This window comes from Thermobia domestica, chromosome 5, assembly GCF_964235325.1.
Source record: "Thermobia domestica chromosome 5, izTheDome1.hap1.1, whole genome shotgun sequence".
Taxonomy (NCBI): Eukaryota; Metazoa; Arthropoda; class Insecta; order Zygentoma; family Lepismatidae; genus Thermobia; species Thermobia domestica.
Window position 1 is genome coordinate 43836645 of NC_137458.1, and position 20191 is coordinate 43856835.

The 20191-nt window shown below is 34.3% G+C and overlaps 1 protein-coding gene across 2 annotated transcripts in view; it reads right to left on the reverse strand.

Moving 5' to 3' along the window:
• Positions 1–999: 999 nt before the first annotated feature.
• The window catches only part of LOC145685899 (protein C19orf12-like), a 36293-nt gene continuing 17101 nt past the window's right edge, over positions 1000–20191 (reverse strand). For both annotated transcript variants that reach the window (XM_081758648.1, XM_081758647.1), the window contains exons 2-3: positions 17066–17238; positions 1000–6995 (exon numbers count right to left, since the gene is read on the reverse strand). In XM_081758648.1, the coding sequence (XP_081614774.1) occupies positions 6739–6995; positions 17066–17225 (417 nt within the window). In that variant the 5' untranslated portion in view covers positions 17226–17238 and the 3' untranslated portion in view covers positions 1000–6738. The remainder of the gene's footprint in view (positions 6996–17065; positions 17239–20191) is intronic.

Genomic DNA, 20191 nt, shown 5'->3' on the forward strand with positions numbered 1-20191 from the left:
TCTCGATATATAAGGCGTACAAGAAAATTTTTGCCTGAAATATATTGGATCTTTTGATTCAAAAATAACTTAAATGATATTAAATAAGTAGGAACACTACTTACAAGCTTTTAACAATAATAGTCTTCTTCATCGGACATCTGCGTTTAAATTTTATCATATATTCTTAAAAAAAAAATGTTTACAGTCTATTACGGCGTGAGAAAGCATTGAGTAGCAACAAATTACCCTAATTTACTTTAACAGTACTTCTACACTATTATGTTCCCAACAGAAAGAAATGAAACCATTTATACCGTGAAGTGTAACAAATCAAAGTATCTTCATAAATTGCATTCTTAATATTACATTAATGTTGTGTACCACTGAAGTAATAACTACTTTACTTAAGTTTTACATACTATAAAACTTAAATCATTTATTTGCACTGCTTCTTTCAACAAATAATGAGTGAATTATTGGTTTATCTTGACAAATAGATAAGACAGACAATAGTTTCATTTCTTGAGAAAAATCTCCATTTTTCCTGATTTCCAGGTTAAGCACCATTTTCCCTGGCATTTGACCTTCGTTTCATTTTGCCTAACTTTTCCCTGTTTTCCAGATTTGTAAGAACCCTGCTATACATCTGCGAAACAATGTAGCAATTTGAGTGGCAATGTCTTGTACCATTTTCAGTGGAGTGATCTGCACCATAATCTCTTAACCCACTATTTAAACCGAAAATGGTGAATGAACAACTTCTGTTTTTAACGTTGATTGTTACAGCGTAAAAACGGTAACGTATAGCGAGAAAACTTTGAAATCAATGAAGCGTCCAAGAATATATTCCATTTATATCACACCATACAAACCATATATCACACCATACAAACCAAACTCTTGCACGTAGTGTACATATGACACTGCTACTTGTATATGAAGTTAGTTCATGCTTCCAGTATACCATATAAAATGTGAAGCTCTTTATTAGATAAAGGTAGTAAATAAAACATTAAGTAAAATGGTAACAAATTTTAATCTGTACAAAATATCACAGGATACATCCAAATTCACACTGTTTTTCGATATGTTTCGATCTGAATGTATTGGCTATTGCTGGAAACAAACAAAAATATTAACATTCGCCTGGAATTGAAAAACAAACAAATTAAGGTACCTCATACATATAATTCGATTAATTAAAATACAAGAAGAAAGAAGATGCTAGTTTCTTTTGACCAAGAATACAACACGTAGAAACTTCGAGATTAAGTATTACAGAAATACAAGGAAGTAGCCACACAAATTATTGTTTATAAATACAGTTATGTTCAAGAAAAATTTGATTACTCACTTTCGTTCTAAATACATACTATTTGCACCAATAGGCAGGCGTTCTTCCAGAAAATGTTGTCCAGGAGCATCACTGGGATTCTATGTTGGTATATTGGCAATATAAATTTAAGTTTTCTCAGCTCGGAGGAGGCAAAGCCCTCCTGACAGTATTCCTGGAAGAAACATTGCCAATAGGTAGTGTTTTGATACTAGCTGATACAGGCTAGTCCAGAATTTCTTAAACTGTAGGTCGTGTACCATTGGTGATATGCACGCCACTTTCGTGGTATGTACGGCTTATAGTGGTCTTAATAATTAATATGCTTTGATACGCGAGCTGCTTTGGTGGTATGCCAGTGGAAAAGGTTGGGAGCCTCTGGTTTAGTTTAAAAAAAAAAAAAATCTTATGGATGAAGATGATTTATCTTAATCTATTTACGGATAAGATTTCGTAGCTTTGGTAACGCAAACGAGTATTCAAGATTAAATTAATATAACTGTACATTGAAAATGATTATTATGGCTTATTACTAAAGATCTCTGCCTTTCAATCTACGCTTTTAAGTGCTGAAACGTGTATTTATCTCAATGTAGTAGTGTCAACATTTGGTAAGTTATCGACCAGAAGTTACATTGAGTGGGAGGATTGGATACAGTTAGTATCATTAAGAGCTTTGGTCTATTATATATCTCGGGTCTTGATTTTCTTTAGAACAATTATTTGATTTGAAAAAAAGTACATTAATGCAAATGTCTCTATGGAAGCTTCATGAGCATATTAAAGTTTTAATTTACTTTATTAATAGTCGATTCTTTATGAAGTTATCGATTAATATAAGGTTGTTAAAACTGAACTACTGTCTCGTAAAAAAAACAGACTGAGATAATATAATCAAACGTGTTTATGGCCCATGTAAAATCGAAGCACTTAATGCACACTAGCTGTAATACTTCAGGCAACTGAGAAACAAGGAAAGAACAACGTACGCAAACAGAAGCCTGACAAGGAAATACTATCTCCGTATGTAAGGCTAAAGAAAATTTTAATGTAAAACATACGACGATAGGGAACTAGAGTTCTAACAATTGAAATATGAGAGACAAAAGGAAAACTAACAAAGGAACACAATAATAATAATAATAATAATAATAATAATAATAATAATAATAATAATAATAGCATTGCAGATGATCAGCGACTCTAACTTGGTCAGATGGCGCACTTCAATTGGATAATGCAATGACTCAAGTCACAACGCCATTATTATTATTATTATTATCATTATTATTATTATTATTATTTCCCACAATCACCTCTCTCCCATGACACAAGTTCAACACTGAAAAGTCTTAACCATCCACGGAGATTAAGTTGAAGTAACATAGAAAATATGTACTACCTCAAAATCAAGAGTCTACAGAGTCCAAAGAACTTGACCGTGAACAATCACGTGGACGAAATGACTTCTACTTTATTCATTCGCATTACTTACCAGGAAAACAGTACACAATATATTTTGTCACTTCACCACAAACTATCACACTTTATTTCAATAATTTAAAGAAAAAAAAAAACTTTAATTCCTAAAACATAACAAACGATATAACATTTTTGTAATTTGTTCCAAAATAATACGATGCAGTAATGCTTCCAAACCCTTATTTAAAATTAGAACGTTCAAAAATGAGTATTCTAGTTCATTGAAGTTTAATGGAAAATACACATACTCAATTTGGCATGGTATTTAAGCTGTATCTGAAGAGGAAACTTCTAGAAAATTCTACTCTTCATGAAAATCTCACTTAAGTTGTAGAAAACATCGCTCTATCATAGAAGAGCATGATCTCCCTGACACTTTAACATTTATCCAATGTTAGTATAATCATAAAAATAATTTGCGTATATAAAATTCGCTACATGACATACGTAAAAAGAAGTATTCACATACACGTCTCATTTCGACATTCGATTGTAATACTGTACCATGCGAACAATTAAAAAACACTATCATCATCACACTCGTACAATAATATTACAACTGCAAGTATCGATAGTAAAAAGAACCACTGTATAATGTAATTTGGGACCCTCATTTAGACTACAAACTGATTCAATCATGCCTTGTTTCATCGAAACGTAACAAATGGCCGAGCCTTATAATCCCACGAATTTAGTCTAAGAATGGTGTAGCTTTATAAAAATAAAAGACTTTAATCGTAACTCTGTAACTATTTCGAATAATTCATTACGACTGTATTACCTACGAATAATACGTTACAACTTTAAACATGTAAAAACTCTTACGTATATAATCAGAGAGCAGATTTAATAACATTTACTCTCAAGTACTGCAGTATACTTCTGAAATATATGAACGTTCAAAATGTAAGCAATCATCGGCTTGTCATTTGATATATGAACATTTTATATGGAAAGACACTATAATAGCATATATTCCTACTGTAAATTGCATGCAAATGACATATTTACAGTAGAAAAAAAGTTCAATATGGTAACTGCACATATTCAGTGCATTAAGACGCAGAAATCATTGGTTAAAATCTTGTAGAAAAGAAATTCAGAACTGTACTAAATTTAAATGTGTTTTGAAGCTCATTTATATATATTAGGAAGAAGTATATTGTGTGAACCAACAGCTGAAGATTTGAAAGATTGAGAAGCTATGTTTAGAATTTATTATTATTATTATTATTATTTTTTTAAAAAAGTCTTCAAGTACAAAATGATGTCGCATTAAATACTTAAAAATTCAATGGACTTAGAATTCTGCATGTTCAACTTAAGCTAAACTAAAATCACGAAATGAACTAAATGAAATAAGAAGTAAAATGGAGAAAAAAAAAAAAATACGTGAAACACCCAATAGAAGTTGTTAATACATCAAGTATATCAGTTGGATTTTATGCTATCTATCGAAATTTGTACAACTATAGCTGCTATCTCTTTCGCTATTCCGGTAAATGGGAGTATTACGTACTATCATAGCGCATGTATGTAGAAATTGTTTATTGAACAGTGAGTTGTAATGGTGACAAATATTTTGCACTGTTAAGTGTACATTACATGGCAGGAGCTCATGTTGGTGTAAATACAGTAAAGTCGTAAGTGTCTATAAGCCTTTCTGTTAGTGAAAACTTTCACCTGAATGAATTATAGCCAAGAACTATCCCTCCAAACACACATTTTTTAGTGTTACATGATAAGTGACATGTGTTACAAAAGCGATGAAGTTATGTTAACACCGTCATGTAACAAAAATGCCATCGACATTTTTACTCTCCTACTACCCTATACAAAACTTCAAATTATATGTTTAAGATGCCAGCACCGAGATTTAGCTGTATTCAGAGTATTTCATTAAGTTGCTTTCAAGACTATTTTTCTGTTTAAAATTACTCTCCTATATAAGTACTCTTATTCACTCCATACATGTACTATTCTTTACAATTTTGGATAATCACGAAACAAGTAAAACATTTTTTTACATCTTTTATTTTTTTTTATATTACCATTTGAATTTCTTGTGTTCATAATATAACCTTTATTGCACGATTTTTTAATAACCAGGTATGAATATACTATGCATAATACAAAATTATTTCACAGATGGTAGGTGCCCAAACAGTAAAGTGTGTAAGGTTTATATGTACTTGCACTAAAGTATTTGATTTAAAACACAGAAAGAAATACAAATATTAGTGTAAAATAATTCGCAAGGGGCACGGAAAATTAAAACCTTGTATTGTTACCTCACATTTTAAGAATAGAAAAATACAATGCTCATTTAATAAATACCCTATAAAGTTATAAAAAAAATCTAAAATACGATAGTGATTCTTATATGTATGATTTTTGACACATCTCAGGGTTACTTGACACATCTCAGGGTTAGCTGCATCGCGCACAGGACGCTGGGAACTGTTAAACAAGATAATGGCAGCCTCACAGGATTTCTCCACGCTGGAGCAACGAAGTGTTGTTACATTCTGCTGAGTGAACGAGTGGGACCGACAGAAATTTATCATTAGCTAAATCATATCATTATATGGTGACGACTACATGAATCGAGCAGAGTACGCTGAGAAGTCCAAACAGTGTTCAAGATTTTCTACATCCCTGCCGTTCCTTGACTGTAGTCACGGAAAGCTACAGTTAAAGTGGAAGGAATGATAAGGAAAAGCGGCGTTATTGCTGTATAAGAAATTGCTTCACAAATGGTCATAAGGACAGGATCATCACACCGTATCGTTCATATCGTACTGAGGTTCAGCAAATTGCGTGCATTCCTAAACGTTTGACATCGCAAATGAAAGAGACGGTATGAAGCTAATGCTGACATGTTTCTTCATCGTATTGTCAAAGGACATGAAAGATCCAGATTTCCACACCTTTGTCCCACTTAATAATACACCAAGTTGATTGGATCAAGGAGCCAAAATTACAAGAATGTCCAGTCAGCGGAGGTAAAGAATGTTGTTTCTGTGGACTAAGTACCCATTTTAATCTCTGGCTGACGTACGTTCACTGAACTTGTGAGGGACTACGTTAAAAAACAGTTATGTAATTATTTCTATGCTTGCAACAAATATTCTCCAAAAAACATGTTTTCAATTATTTATACTATGAGCCTTGTACACGAGTAAAGCAAGTATGAATGTTACATATGAACAGGAAACAGTCTTGACGATGGATTAACGAAACACGGAACATGCGAATATATGTACAATTCTACTTAAATGTTGGTGCTAGCTTTTAACATAAGAGATAAGCAGCTTACTGGAGTTCACTGCAAGTATGTCGACGTGTAGTAGGCAGGGAAAAAAAAAATCATATCTTTCCATTTAGTAGAAAGTAATCTAACTGAAGGCTTACATAACAATAACTTCTAATAGATGTTTCACACATAGGCTTTTTTCATTTTATCCTCGATTTCAGATAATTTTTATTTCTTACCTAGTTAATTCTGTGGAAGAATTATGTAATGACTTGGAATATTAAATCAGCTTTGTGTAAACATAAAGACCTCTTCGTCCAATGAATTTCTGATTACTTCTAAACAGCTCCATCGCACTTTTAACACAGCATAAGGTAATTAAGTAATAAACCACAACAATAAAAGAGAAATTTATCGCATACAAGTTTTTCTTCTCTTATTTCATCTTAAACCCCAAGACTAAATAGGACACACACAATATAAAAAGAAAGGCCACAAATCTTCACAGTTTGAATAAGAAATATCACAAACTGATGATGATTACTACATTTTGAGCAAGTTTTATTTGACAACTAAACAACACTGGTCTTAAACAATAATCCGGAACCCAACGTAAAAACAAATCACTGGGAGCTATTTGAACATGGACAGGACTGGACTTAGGAATGGAGAGAACACAAGAGAGTCAATCGATGATATTCATACGGAACTCGTTATGTAGAAAGTTTACAACACCTTGCAATATTTGGCCTTGTAAGGCCTGGTTGCCCAGCACCAGTGCAAGTAATGTGGCATAATCTTCAGGATGAAAATTTCGAACAATGTTTGTAACTGCAGCTGCCAATCTGGCCTGATCGGAAGCTCTCATTTCCATCAGTATCTGAGAAACCGGTTTAAATCCTTTGGCAAGTTTTGCAGCTAAACACCCACCTACTGCGCCACCTACAAGAAATTATCATCTTGTTAATTCCAAATTATTATTTACGGAGCGTACAATAAAGATGCGTTAGTTTACATCGTTTCAGCAGATTATTGTAGTTGTTCTTTTCAGGGCTATAAAGACAAGAAAAGAACGTTCAAAAAATATTTATTGAAGTATCTACGAGATACGCATTTCATAATTATATACTCACCAATACACGTACTTCCTTTTTCATTTGACTGCTTAAGTTACAAATAAACGTTGAAATATTAAAAAATAAAATAAAAAAGTCATTTAGAAAGAGTGTTAAACGAAAACAAATGATACCAACTAATATTAGGCTAATGAAGAAAGTAAATGCTCGTTCTGAGCTATCTTGCTACAAGTGTCAAGTAGCCTATCCTAAGGCTTGGTTAAAGCGGAACGCCATATACTAAAGAGAACATCCATGACGTTAACAAAGGTATTCCCATTCAAGGTTTTCTAATCATATAAATAAGTAAATAAATAAATAAATAACCAAAGTTAATTACTTCATTGAGCCACCTGACGAGCCAAACTTCATCTACTTTACACGATAAGGTATTTCTATGCTAACACTTACCTTTTATATTGACCTGGAAATCCTCGTCGGATGATTCGGCAACCACTCTTGTTTCCTTCGACAGCCAGACACTAATGAAAAAAGTGTCAGGATTAGGATTAGGATTTTTAGATTTCTTGGGCTTCTCGGCATCTATGACGATTTTAGCCCGTCGCGTATGAGGATTGACGTTCCTCGGTGATCACACTATTCGCGGAAAGGGAAGGAAGTGGCCTGACACTTGTATATTAGGTACCATCCTGGCATTTGCCTGGTATGAAGGAAAAAAAACAGGAAACCTTCACTCAGGATGGCGGGCCTGAAAAAGCTTTTACACTTTTTCGACTAAGTGTCCCCATCGAACCGGACTGTTCGAACCAGAAAAAAAAAAGCGCCATAGATTGTTTCTATATTGGCAGTATTCCCAAGTTGTAGGTTAGTGTATGTAGTTATCATAAACATTTTAAAAAGTTACTGTTGATAGTAGCGTTTTCAGCATAAAGAAAAGGGGGAAGGGGCTACATTTGGTAGCATTTTTTTTTTTTTAATGTCCCATGATTATGCCTGTTAGGCTAAAAGGGACGGATGATTAATGAAAGTAAACGATTGTGAAATTAAGATATTTTCCTCTCCCATTGGGAATCGAAGCCGAGATTGCGTGGAATAAAGGCACACGCGCTTTTAAACCAACAGAGAGAGAGCTGAAAAAATATTTGTAAAACTGAAGTTTTTCAGTAGTATTTGGGTGTCGAAGGCTACAGGATTGACTGCCGAAATTATACCAGGAACAAAATCATCCGATTAGGATTCCCAGGCACATAGTGAGTGAGAACTTATCAGTCATAACAAAATGTGGAATTTGTATCGAAGTTACAGTACCTCCATTTTGCTCCTATCCAGTGGGTCTGTAAGGATCAAGAATTTCTTTGTAATCCTGGCATAGTTTTCTAGATGACACTTTTTCAAAATAGCTTTGAAACGCCATATTTCAAGTTCAATAGGTTGCGCAAAGAACATTTTTTTATATACTACATTTATAGTTAAGAAAATTGGAATTACGAGTTTCCTAATATGTAGATCACCTAATTTTAGTGAAGCAACCCATTTTTTGGTCTAGACGTGATAAAAGGCGATATAAGATAGGGTTCCCAATTATTTGGCGAGGATGTATTCCTTGGCATTTCCAGGTTTTCCAGATCACGATTCACGAAATTCTACGTCTATATCTAATGCAAAATAAACTATTATATTTTTCCCGATCAGAAGATTCCTCATCTACTACGCATGTACATCATACTGTGTAGCCGGGTAAGGCAGGAAGAGAAATGGGTTCTGAGAGATAAAAATCCGTACTTAAAATTACCTGACTTTTCCAGGATTCCCAGATCAGTGGGAATCATGGAAGAGTTATCGATAATTTGCTGGAACAAAACTATAAGGACACTTGCAAAGCTAGTTATCATTGAATATTTTTTTCTTCAAAATTTTAATTCAAATTGGTATTTTTTTCCCTTCCCGTCATACTTCTTTTCTTTTTTAAGTTTCTTCGCCCTTGTTACTTTTTTCTAAGAGTTCTAAACTATGCTATGCGTAAGTATTGTGAACTCGTATCTCTATATATCATGAACACTATGGAAGGCTAAGGATGAAGAAGTTAACTGAGTGAAAAAACAACTCAATGAGAAAATGTTAGGAAAGAAGAATAATGTAAGACAGTTGAAAAGTGGAAAAGAGGCCTGCTCCTCTCAAAGATGGTAATGTCAGCGCCACATATATAACCGAGAAGATTCCAAAGAACGAAATCAGTCTGCAACTGGTCATCCCTCCTCTAGCTTGCTTTGGAGCTCTAGGAGACCTTTCTGCCCTCTTAGCTTGCTTGGAGCTCTGTTGGGCATCCTAACCTGAGTCACCTAGCTTGCTTCGGAGCTCTGTGACTTTTAACAACCTCACTGCTTGCACAGAGCATTGGGGATCTTACAATCCACCATCTAGCTTGTTTCGGAGCTCTGTGGAGATCCTTTTCTAGACTACCCTAGGAGACTCTCTATGAACCCAATATTAGAGAATTTACATTATAGTAATATTTTGTAATCTACTGTTTATAGTGGATTTTGTAATAAAAGCCGGTAGCGGGAAAACGATTCCGGACTATAATTTGCTCTATCTACTCCTGCAAAGCAGAACTTTACAATATGTTTGATTTATTGACAAATACATAATTCAAGTTCAGCATTATCTTCAATATCGACTTTAGAACTCCCTCGCGGCTATATGGTTACCGTACGCATTTTTGGCGTGGGAGATCCGGGTTTTATTTTCAGTGAGAGCTCATGTGGTTTGGGTCTCTCATTAAGCCCTAGGTCCACGTCTCGCTGTTACAGGGAATACTAAACTCAAATCAACCAATGAATACAGGCTTTACTAAGAAACATTAAATTTGTAAAATTATACATTAATGTGTTTACTATCAGAAGAGTATGTAGCTCATAATTAACAATGATAGACACTTATGCTAATTTGGCATTAACGAGTAAGTAATTAAAAGTATGACGTTTAATATATATTACAAGACTTATTCATTCATTCTCAATCTATAAACTTTTTGTGGATTAGCGTTTAGTAAACACTTAGGAACAGATTTCTATAGTTACCATGTTGTATTTTGTCCATGTGAAAACTGGATACCGTAAGACTTACGCAAAATCCGATAAATGACTGACTATAGAAATGAATAACAGTATGACTGTATGATCACGAACGTCCTTAGTGCTTACTTTCTGTTACTACGAGAATGATGTTTTCCTTAATTCTGAAACTATGAAACAATGAGGAAGGTTTATTTCTGTAATCTAAGACTCACCACAAATGTTTTCTCAGTTAGGAAGAAAGAACACAGACTATCATGTAAACAATTCTGGTAAGTGTGTGTGGCTTGTACCAAAGAGTTATTTAGGCACTTATATAAAAACGCTTGAAAAATATAACGATTTTAGAGAACACCCAAAATACTTTGGAGCTATATTCTCACACCTCTTTTTAGCAAAAATAAATAAATTTAAAAGAATTAATAAATACATATCTTTTAATGTAGTTAAGTGTTAAAAGAACTGTTAACAAATATAAAATACACAAATACTCTTCTAGTAGACTCTACAAAATGTGTCGACCAAAGACAACTGAACACAAAATTAAACTACTGTGACAACTTAAAGAAAACGTCTTGATACAAGGAAAGTAATTTAAATATAGAATTGTTCTTGAAATTATCACTTGTCTTTCTGCAAACAATTACATTTCAAACCTAACCAGGGTTTACTTTAGTTGTTACAGAAAGGAAGACAAAAATATCTGAAAATGATTTGAAACGTACAAACGCGGTTGTTAACAGGAAGACTCCGTTAGTAAGTGCAAGATTATTCTATACTTGCTTACCAAACAACATTCATAAAATTAAATTACTGTTTTCCTTCTTTTGAAATTATCAATGACACCACTTCATAACGTACTTAAGTTACTTTGTTAGTTTAAGTAATGGATTGGTATAAGCTATGTAAAGATATACTAAGGTATTTTCACTTGAGACATTCTAATAACACATTCAGGAATTCTAATAATCATTCTTCTTATAAGGTTTATGCAATTTTCGTGAATACCACTTCCACTTTCGAGCTTTCGATTCTTCCCTGGAGCCTTGGTCACAGAGGAAAAACAGGAGACAGAAAAGCAAAAGAAACAGACTAATCCTATCAATAACGCAATCCGCGTGCTTATCATTAGATGTGTTATCTAGTTTGTGACTAGGTGTCTCGAGCATCACTTTACCTTGCATTCTGTTTCTTTTACTTTTTCCTGATGCTTTTCTGTTTCCTGTTTTTACGTTCCTTAACAAAGACTCCAGGACAGAGTCAAAAGCTCGGAAGTGCAAGTGATATTTACGAATTGCATAAAGCTCTAAGTAGAATAACGTATTTTCTTTCAACTGCAGCTGTGATTTATTTAATATTTCCATTGTTTCAACTTTAAACTTATATGATCTAATAAATAGTTTGACATGTCTCACGTAAGATAATTATCTGCCATCATGGTTAGTTTTACCATGCTTACATATTTCCAACTGAATTCGTAATTGTTTCATATACGACTGGTTTACATTTCTTTATCGAAAATATAACTTTCTCAGCTCCACAGTGATATCTCAAAATTCATGACGAATTTGAATATAGGTTAGAGACTATACTTTTGAAAACTATCGACTGTTGAGATACTTGGGTATTGTGGAATGCTTATCTAGAAATAAATAACATACTTTACGAATTATTTTGTCATTGAAAGAAATGGAAACCAGGGTGTATGAAATCATAATACGAATTCAATAGGAAGTGCGTAAGCATGAAGGTTAGGATTGAACAACCACTACAGACTCAATCACACTCACATCCAAACATTCATTAGATCGTAAACACAAAACTGGCAAAAAATAAATAAATAAATAAATAAATAAATAAATAAATAAATAAATAAAATAAAAAAATAAAAAAATCACAAATTAATTAAACTGTAAATTACAACTGTACTTTAAGTAAATCTTAATTGTTATACGAAGAATGAACCGACTTTTAAACCAGGTTTCCAGGTTACCGTGACTGTGTTAACAATTACGCTATTCAGCCTGCTCCTTGAACGATCATATATTCTGTTACTATTTACTAATAGAACATATAGAATGCAATTTACAAGATACGAATAGAATTAACCTTTTTGTATTCCTGATAATTTCCAATACTTAGGATACTTTTACTGAGTATCCATTCAGTGCAGTGGCTTAACTCACATTATGCACAAAGATCTTAACATGCCTTGTGCTTCAACATCATTAGAAATTTATCTGTTTAAGTACGTGGATTAGTGTATTTGTTTATGGAATAATACGAAATAACGTACGTATATTTTTACAAAGTAACGAAGAAAGAAACACAGTTATAGTGTGGACGTCACATTTCTATACGTTGCCTTACAAACTTATCGCACCTTTTCGACAAGAGTGACACAAGTCAAAAACTCTGAAGGTCCAAGCTCGTAGCCCTCACGAGAAAAGTGACATAACGCGAAATTTGTTATTTTTGTTGTAATACACACTGATTTTGGGATAATTTTAAAGCTATATTTACAACACTTTTGCACATAAAAGACCAACCACTGTGATTATAAAATAACTTTAAAACAAGTTACGAGTTATGTCATATTTCACGCAAGGGATACGAGTTTTGACCTTAAGGTTTTTAACTTGTGTCACTTTTGTCGAAAAGGCGCGTTATGTTTATGTATGGAAAGTGCACTTAACATATTAATTATTACCCAGTTCTATATTGTTACTTTACCTTACTAGGTTTATATATATATATATATATATATATAGGGTGTTTATAAAAGAACTCCGGGGTTTTAAACATTCATATCTTATTAACGATAAAAGAGAGCAAAATTTAGTTAATTTCTCTGAAACGACTAGCTCAAAAAGTTTTAGTCATACTAATTGGAAATGTTTTTATCAACAGGTGGCAGCGCTGCGGAGCGTTGACCTTGAGACGACGTAGCGGCTGCGGTAGTCAGTGATTCAGTGCCGTGCCGTGTGGATTGTTGCGCTTCGCGCTATAAACGTGAAAATGTAAGCTTTCCAATCATGTATAACACACACTTTTTTTTTTACTTATTTTGCCTTAAAACCCCGGCGGGGCTCATATTAAACTTTATTAAATTGTTAAAAAAAAAAAGAAAAGAAAAAAAAAAAGAAAATGTAAGCTTTCCAGTCATGTATAACACATGTATGTACGTTTTTTACTTAATTAAAATATTTTGCCTCAAAACCCCGGAGTTCTTTTATAGACACACTGTATATATATATATAGTATTAACTTCTTCATTGAAGCTTGCACTGTCCTCTACATGTGAAACTCATCAGCCATGTGGCACCATGGCGACGACACACCAAAGCAATTACTATTCTCGAAGTTGTTTCAACATCGACCACGTCTTTTAAATTCAGCATAGGCTTTTTCCTCCAGATACAGAAGATGCCAAGATACAGGGTATGAAGCAGAGGTGCGTATACAATAGTCTAGTTGCAACGAATGAAAATAAACAATCGCTCCACCGACGAAGATCCTAAAAACCTCGGTGACAGGCGACAGAAACGGACCAATTTAGTTGCCTCATGGAGTACAACTCCAGGAAAAATACACATCTAATTGTAGGAAAAATTTGAGATCCAGAGTAAAATAACTATCCAGAGAATTGATAATGAGTGAGTACTAAACACAATATACAAATAACATCAAAATGTGACAAAATTCTACAGTTAATATATATATTATAATTTCAATTATATCCTACAGTGATTCCCAAAAGGTGATCCGCGGGAGGTCACCACGGGGTCTGCGACTTATTGTTGGAAAATTATATTTTATCTTAAGTTCGCCTTCAGTAAACGTTATTGTATTAATAAAAATAATCAAAACGATATTAATTCTTAAGGTTGCCAGACGTACCTTTTAAGAGTAGAGTAGGGCCTACTCTTCCTCAGGGTATCAACTGTTGTACTTCCACTTTAACTTTTGTACTTCCACTTAGCGCACTAGGAATTAAAACTGTTCGATTTGTCTTTTCCATAAAATAAATATGTATCTCCCAAGTGTTTTCCTAGCGTCCTACTTTAAATATTGTATGTATAATGAAACATCATTACTTTTAATGTTGACTTACAGTGTATGACTGTTTTATTTTGTGAATGGCCGCCACCTTATAAAACACCAGAAGTAAGTAAATAATAATGTTAAATTCAGTAAGTGCTGATTACAATTTTAATTTATGACGAAATGGACAAAATTTGGGATTTTACGAGGTCCGCGACATGTTGGCGAAGATATGAAGGGGTCCTCAGAAGAAAATTACTGGGGACCACTGTCCTCGAACAAACATACATTAGTACATAAATATTTATAACAACCATTTCTTCTTCAGAAACAGCTTCCCGATACAGTTCGATGTGGTGGTTCCAGTCTCCAGATAAGTATGGTCTCACTTCAGTAGGTATTTGCAACAGAATGTAGTGTGTAGTTACATATTCTAATTAGTAGAGTAATGTACAATATGGCTTTATCCATAAGTTAATTAGTTGTAGAAGTATCTTACTATTTTAGTTGCTTGCTCGACACTATATAGTTGTTGTTAATGAGAAGGATAATTAGAAGTATTAGTAGTTAGCCGTGTAGGAGAACATAGTTGGTATTATATAGCTTGCTGACGTTGGGAATTAGTAGTAGCTATAGACCCGTAAGAAAGAATTCTTAATGCATTCGTGTAGCTTGGCCATAACATATTAGTTGCTTATCTATTATTGTAGATAGTATTTATAGTCATTATCTTTTATTTATATTTTACTTATTATTATTTATCTATATCTATATCTATATCTTATTATTTATAATTGTATTATTATTATTATTATTAATTATAATTCTCATTTACTACTTGATTCGTCGGATATGCAAATAAATTGTCATCTTATAATCATCTTAGTTCCATTATATGTTTACATAATTCCTTTCTGTTTAAATGTATAGCTATTAGTATGTAACGGAATACACTGAAATGATTTCTCACTGAACCTTTTACCATGTCATGTTTTTTTTATTTTTTATTTTATTTTTTTGGAGAAAGAGAGTTAGAGAGAGAGAGAGAGAGAGAGAGAGAGAGAGAGAGGGGGGGGATACGTTATTTTGTATTAATATATTAATTTATGTTAAACTGAAAAATTTCTAGCGATGTTGAAGTAAAAAGCATGATAAGATCTTACGGCATAATACGATTTAAGCCGTTCTGGTCCTTGAAAATGGATACCCACTAAAACTATCCGAAATATCGGAAATTGCTACAGTCTACCAGGAACGCAAACTGTTAGATCTATTTTCATATTTTGTTATTCTTGAAGTCTGTCCTCGCTGTTTGTATATGTTGAATTTACACTATTGAAGATTTGGTGTAATATAAAATCGGTTATTTCTTCCATTTATTACATACATATAAACATACATAAACAGATGTCATTACATATAACATATATATTTATCATTATATAAAAACATATTATATATAAACGTAGATTTTAACCTAATACTCGCCCTTTATGAATAATAATTTACCAGCTAACAATTATTTTTAAATGTCTTGAATTTGTTCCTAATTTTAGGTATAAATTATGACTATAAGTAACACTAGCCTGCGATGGTTTTGTTTTTCAACATTTAATGATGGATTCCTATATCTTTGTGCGCTTAATCCAAAAAGGACCTCAGTTTGTTTACATTATGTCAGAATTGTTTGCAAATGGCAATGTACCAAATGTAGTATATGTCGCTCTTTGCCTGAATCGGGTCTAGCCTGGTTCAGCCTGGAACCAAGCAATTCTGCGCCTCTTTGTTGAGATGTAAGTCGCGAATCAAATCGCTGAGTTCCGGTTGTGTAAATGGTTGTGGCGCAGACGTGCCAGCTTCGTAAAGCTCGTCATTCTCGTCGGTGTCCACGTCCTAAACTTTCGGAATCGTCTACGTCAGAAAAATGTTTTGGTTGCATAATCTAGACTACTAGAAACAGGACGTGACACCGATGGAGCATTTGAATAGACGATATTCTTTTTAGTCTTGATACTGAAACCGTAAACACTGGTTAAACGAAAGTAACAATAAGCACTGTGATTTTTGTGGCTCGCGTCAGGCCATCGGAACGCCAAATCTGAAAGCCTGTTGTTCCCCTCTGATCACCGTCTTAGCCTTTCAACACACGTATACCAAACATAATGAGGTGCCCAAGTTTTGTCTTGATGTCCTACTTCCACACAAAAATACGCGAGATACACTTGCCGCACGAACTTTGTTCTCTCTCTCCTTTTTTTTTTTTTTTTTTTTTTTTTTTTTTTGCCTTGCCAACATGAACTCACCACAAATGTAACAAAAGGAATCTCCAGACGTTTTATAGTCGCTTGACGCCATGCCAAACACTGTATGTTTACTGCTCCGCCGACATACACACTTTTGATCGCGGAGAATACGTACGAAGGGTTCACCAGCACTAACACTTACAGGGTGCACCACGTTTAATGAACAAAGTGCTGCTATCTGCCGGTTTGTGTTGCCACCGATTCTTTTTTATCATAAACAAACAGATGGCAGCATTTCCTGTGTTCTAACATCTGTCCGTACGTCTCATATTTGTGATGTGATATAATACATTGAGACACATTGCGATTTGCAAACAATTCTGACGTAATGGACACAAACTACGGTCATTTTTAGATTAAGCGCACCAAGATACATAGGAATTCATCGTCCAATGTTGAAAATCACGACATAAACGAAATAATGCAGAAATGTGTAATCTGTATTCTCTTCACCATTGTAGGCTGAAAATTTAACCACTTTTCTCTTCCAATATATATGTATCTTTAATACATACCGACAGCCAGGCCAAGTGGTCCCATTAAGAGTCCCCCAGCTGCTGCCGAGAATCCCGCTATCGCTCCACCTTTGAGTGACTCTTGAACGGCAACTTTCATATTCTTCTGATCGGCAAGAATAGTTACCACTTCCAATATTTCCCTTGTGCTTACTGGCATATTGTTCCTTTTACTAAATGAAAAATTTTTAAAAAGTTAGGAACTGTTTATTGTTAATAAACATTATTTAGTAATATATAAAATCAAACTTTAATATAATACACAAATAAATACTAAGTACAATTACAATATAATCGGTTTATACCATATTTAAAGATCTTTATTAATCTGCTGAACCAGTGGCGTACGCAGAGTTTCATCAATGAAGTTTCAAGCATTTGGTATCATATCCTTTCAGGCCAAGCATGATTATTTGTATATTTATATTAATATAGTAACTGTTGTTTTCCATAATACCTTGTTCAAGGGGGGAGAGGTTACGCCTCGAACTCCCTTTGCTTCCGTAAGTCGCTTGCGACGCTTTTTCTTTTTTTTCTTTCTTTCTTTCTTTTTTTTCTTCTTTTTTTGGTCAACAGTTTAATAATAACGAACACAAGATATTAGAGCCCCCTTGTGTCAATGTGTTGGCGTACGGGTCTTTGGCACCAGAGATACGGATTCGAATCCTGTTGGAAGCCCACATTACACTATAGGTCTACGTTTCATATACCCTTGAAGTTTGAAAGAACACTACCGTCTAATCAACTAAATACCACGTTCTGCACAGTAGACCTGTTTCTTTTAATACTAGGAAATGCTATGAAACGATTAGTTGTTTTCAAGACCTTTCGTACTATGGATAAATCTGAGTGCACGATAGCTATGATGTTATAAACTGTGCATACATTTTTCTGGCCTACAATACAAGAGCTGGAAACAATTGTAAGTTCATTTTATCTCCACTGTTTCACTTTTCGAATTTTTAAAAATATCTTGACCCGAGAGGGTAACTTAAAGTCATATAGCTCTATTCCAATACACGCATAGCAAAGAGGATTGCTGAGTGCAAGTGTTTTGCTTCAACATGATAACCTTCGTTCTCATTCTGCTCATGCACCCATGGAAACCATCAACGACCTACGCTTCAGGTGTCTCCCACGTGGCACTATCATATTTCCACATCTTTGGTCCATTAAAGGAGTACCCTGCAGAGCAAAAGTTCAAGTTTGATTATGACGTCCAATCGGATGTGCACGAGTAGCTACAGCGTCAATCAAAAGAATTTTTATTATGCGATACTGAAGCACTTTCTATCCGATAGTGTGAGTGAACTGAACTGGGAGGGGACTATGTAGAAAAATAATGTACAAGTAAACATTCTCCCTACAGTAAAATACTGGAAGAAATAACACTTGCGTTTCTCATTTGATTCTCCCTCGTAAAAGAAAGAATAAACTCATTTTTGCAATAAATTGATATTAAAATTAAATAGCCTGAAACAGGTAATATCTTAAAAAGTAAAAACAAGGAAATAAAAATATGTAGGGTAGTGGGAGAAGATTCCATTTAGGATCTGGCGCCAGTCGAAGTTTACTTTTACTTTCTTTCCGCTAATTGGTGCTTGAATCGCCTCTAGCTTTCTACTACTAGCATCTCGCTGGATTTCAACGGGTATAAAAGAGTACGAACATGTATCAATAGGTGTCGGGTCATGTCCAATAGAGATAGGAAGAATAGCCGGACGTGCTGCATCATACACGTCGTCAACGAAAGAAACGTCTTAGAAGCAGAATCAGAGTGGGCTGTTCGAACAGAGTAACTCTCACCCTAAGAAGAATCTACAAGAAGTGACGACGATTGCATAGCTTCAGCTTTTACTTTAAGAAGAATTCTTCAAGAAGTAAGCACTGCGGTCTAAGCCAAGCTCCTGCTGCATAAAGAATTTACGAAAGAAGTCATGTGCGAAATTCTGACAATCTTTGCTTCTACAACGACAGCATCGTTATAGCAAATAAAATTGTGTTACTATCGTTCCCACCAAACTGGTTACGGTATTCCTGTGGAAGGGAAAGATCGCCCTCATCGTCAATATTGCTTTTGGCGACAGTCGTGGGAAAAGGATGCTTGTTTCCTTTCCACTAGAATTTCTAGCCCCACGCATGGCACCGACCTTATCAGACCCAGCACCCACACAGAGTACCATATACTATACAATACACAGTTCTCACACTCACCACGGGTAGGAAAAAAAGGGGGGGGGAGGTAGAAAAACGAACCTCGACCAATCTCACCCACATCTAGAGAAGTGTTAGAAACAATAGAACATGGCAAGAAACTCTTTTCGCACCTGAAAATAGTCTTCCCAGATACAGAGGTTCTCTTTTGAGTACGTTAAGTGGATCGGCGACTCCCTTTTACAAGAGACGGAACACCAAACAACTTGAGAGTGGGCTTCAACATAAACAGCGGATACGACAAGATGATCAACACAACATACTTGTACATCGCTTTCACGAAGCAAGATGTCCAGGGTTTTCTACACTTGCATAGCACGTGGTTTTGGAATGGATTGCAATTTCAACTGGTCACAGTTGACTGAGCACGTACACAAAAAACACCACACAACCATACCTGTAACAAAGTACCTCAACAAAGAAGAACACTACGTGGGATCGTTACTAAGTAAGAAGTGATATAAATATAAGGCGCTGAAATTCTAGAAAGGAATACTTCCAGAAGAATCGTATTTTTCTTTCAGTAGTAGAATAATATTAATCTAAAACGTGTAAGGGTTATTTTAGCATAATGAAACGTGAGCATTATTCTTGTATTTCAAAAAATCAAATCTCTCTTGCTAAAGGTAAAATTGCTATGAAACTTAGCTTAAAATAGTCTTTTGGATCCTAATTTAAAAATACAGCAACAGCTTTTTAATTTAATGTCCGACAATTATGCACCGAGGTTAAAGGAGGCGGTCAAATGAAATAAGTGGGACGAAACGAGAGAACTTCGCGAAAACCTACGTTCGACGTATCTGTACACCACGAAGTCCAGAGCCATAAGCGCAGAGATAGAAGTAATAAACAAATCATTATTATTTTATCATGTTTGTATGTTATTTTACTTGCTGAAGAACTTTAGAAATA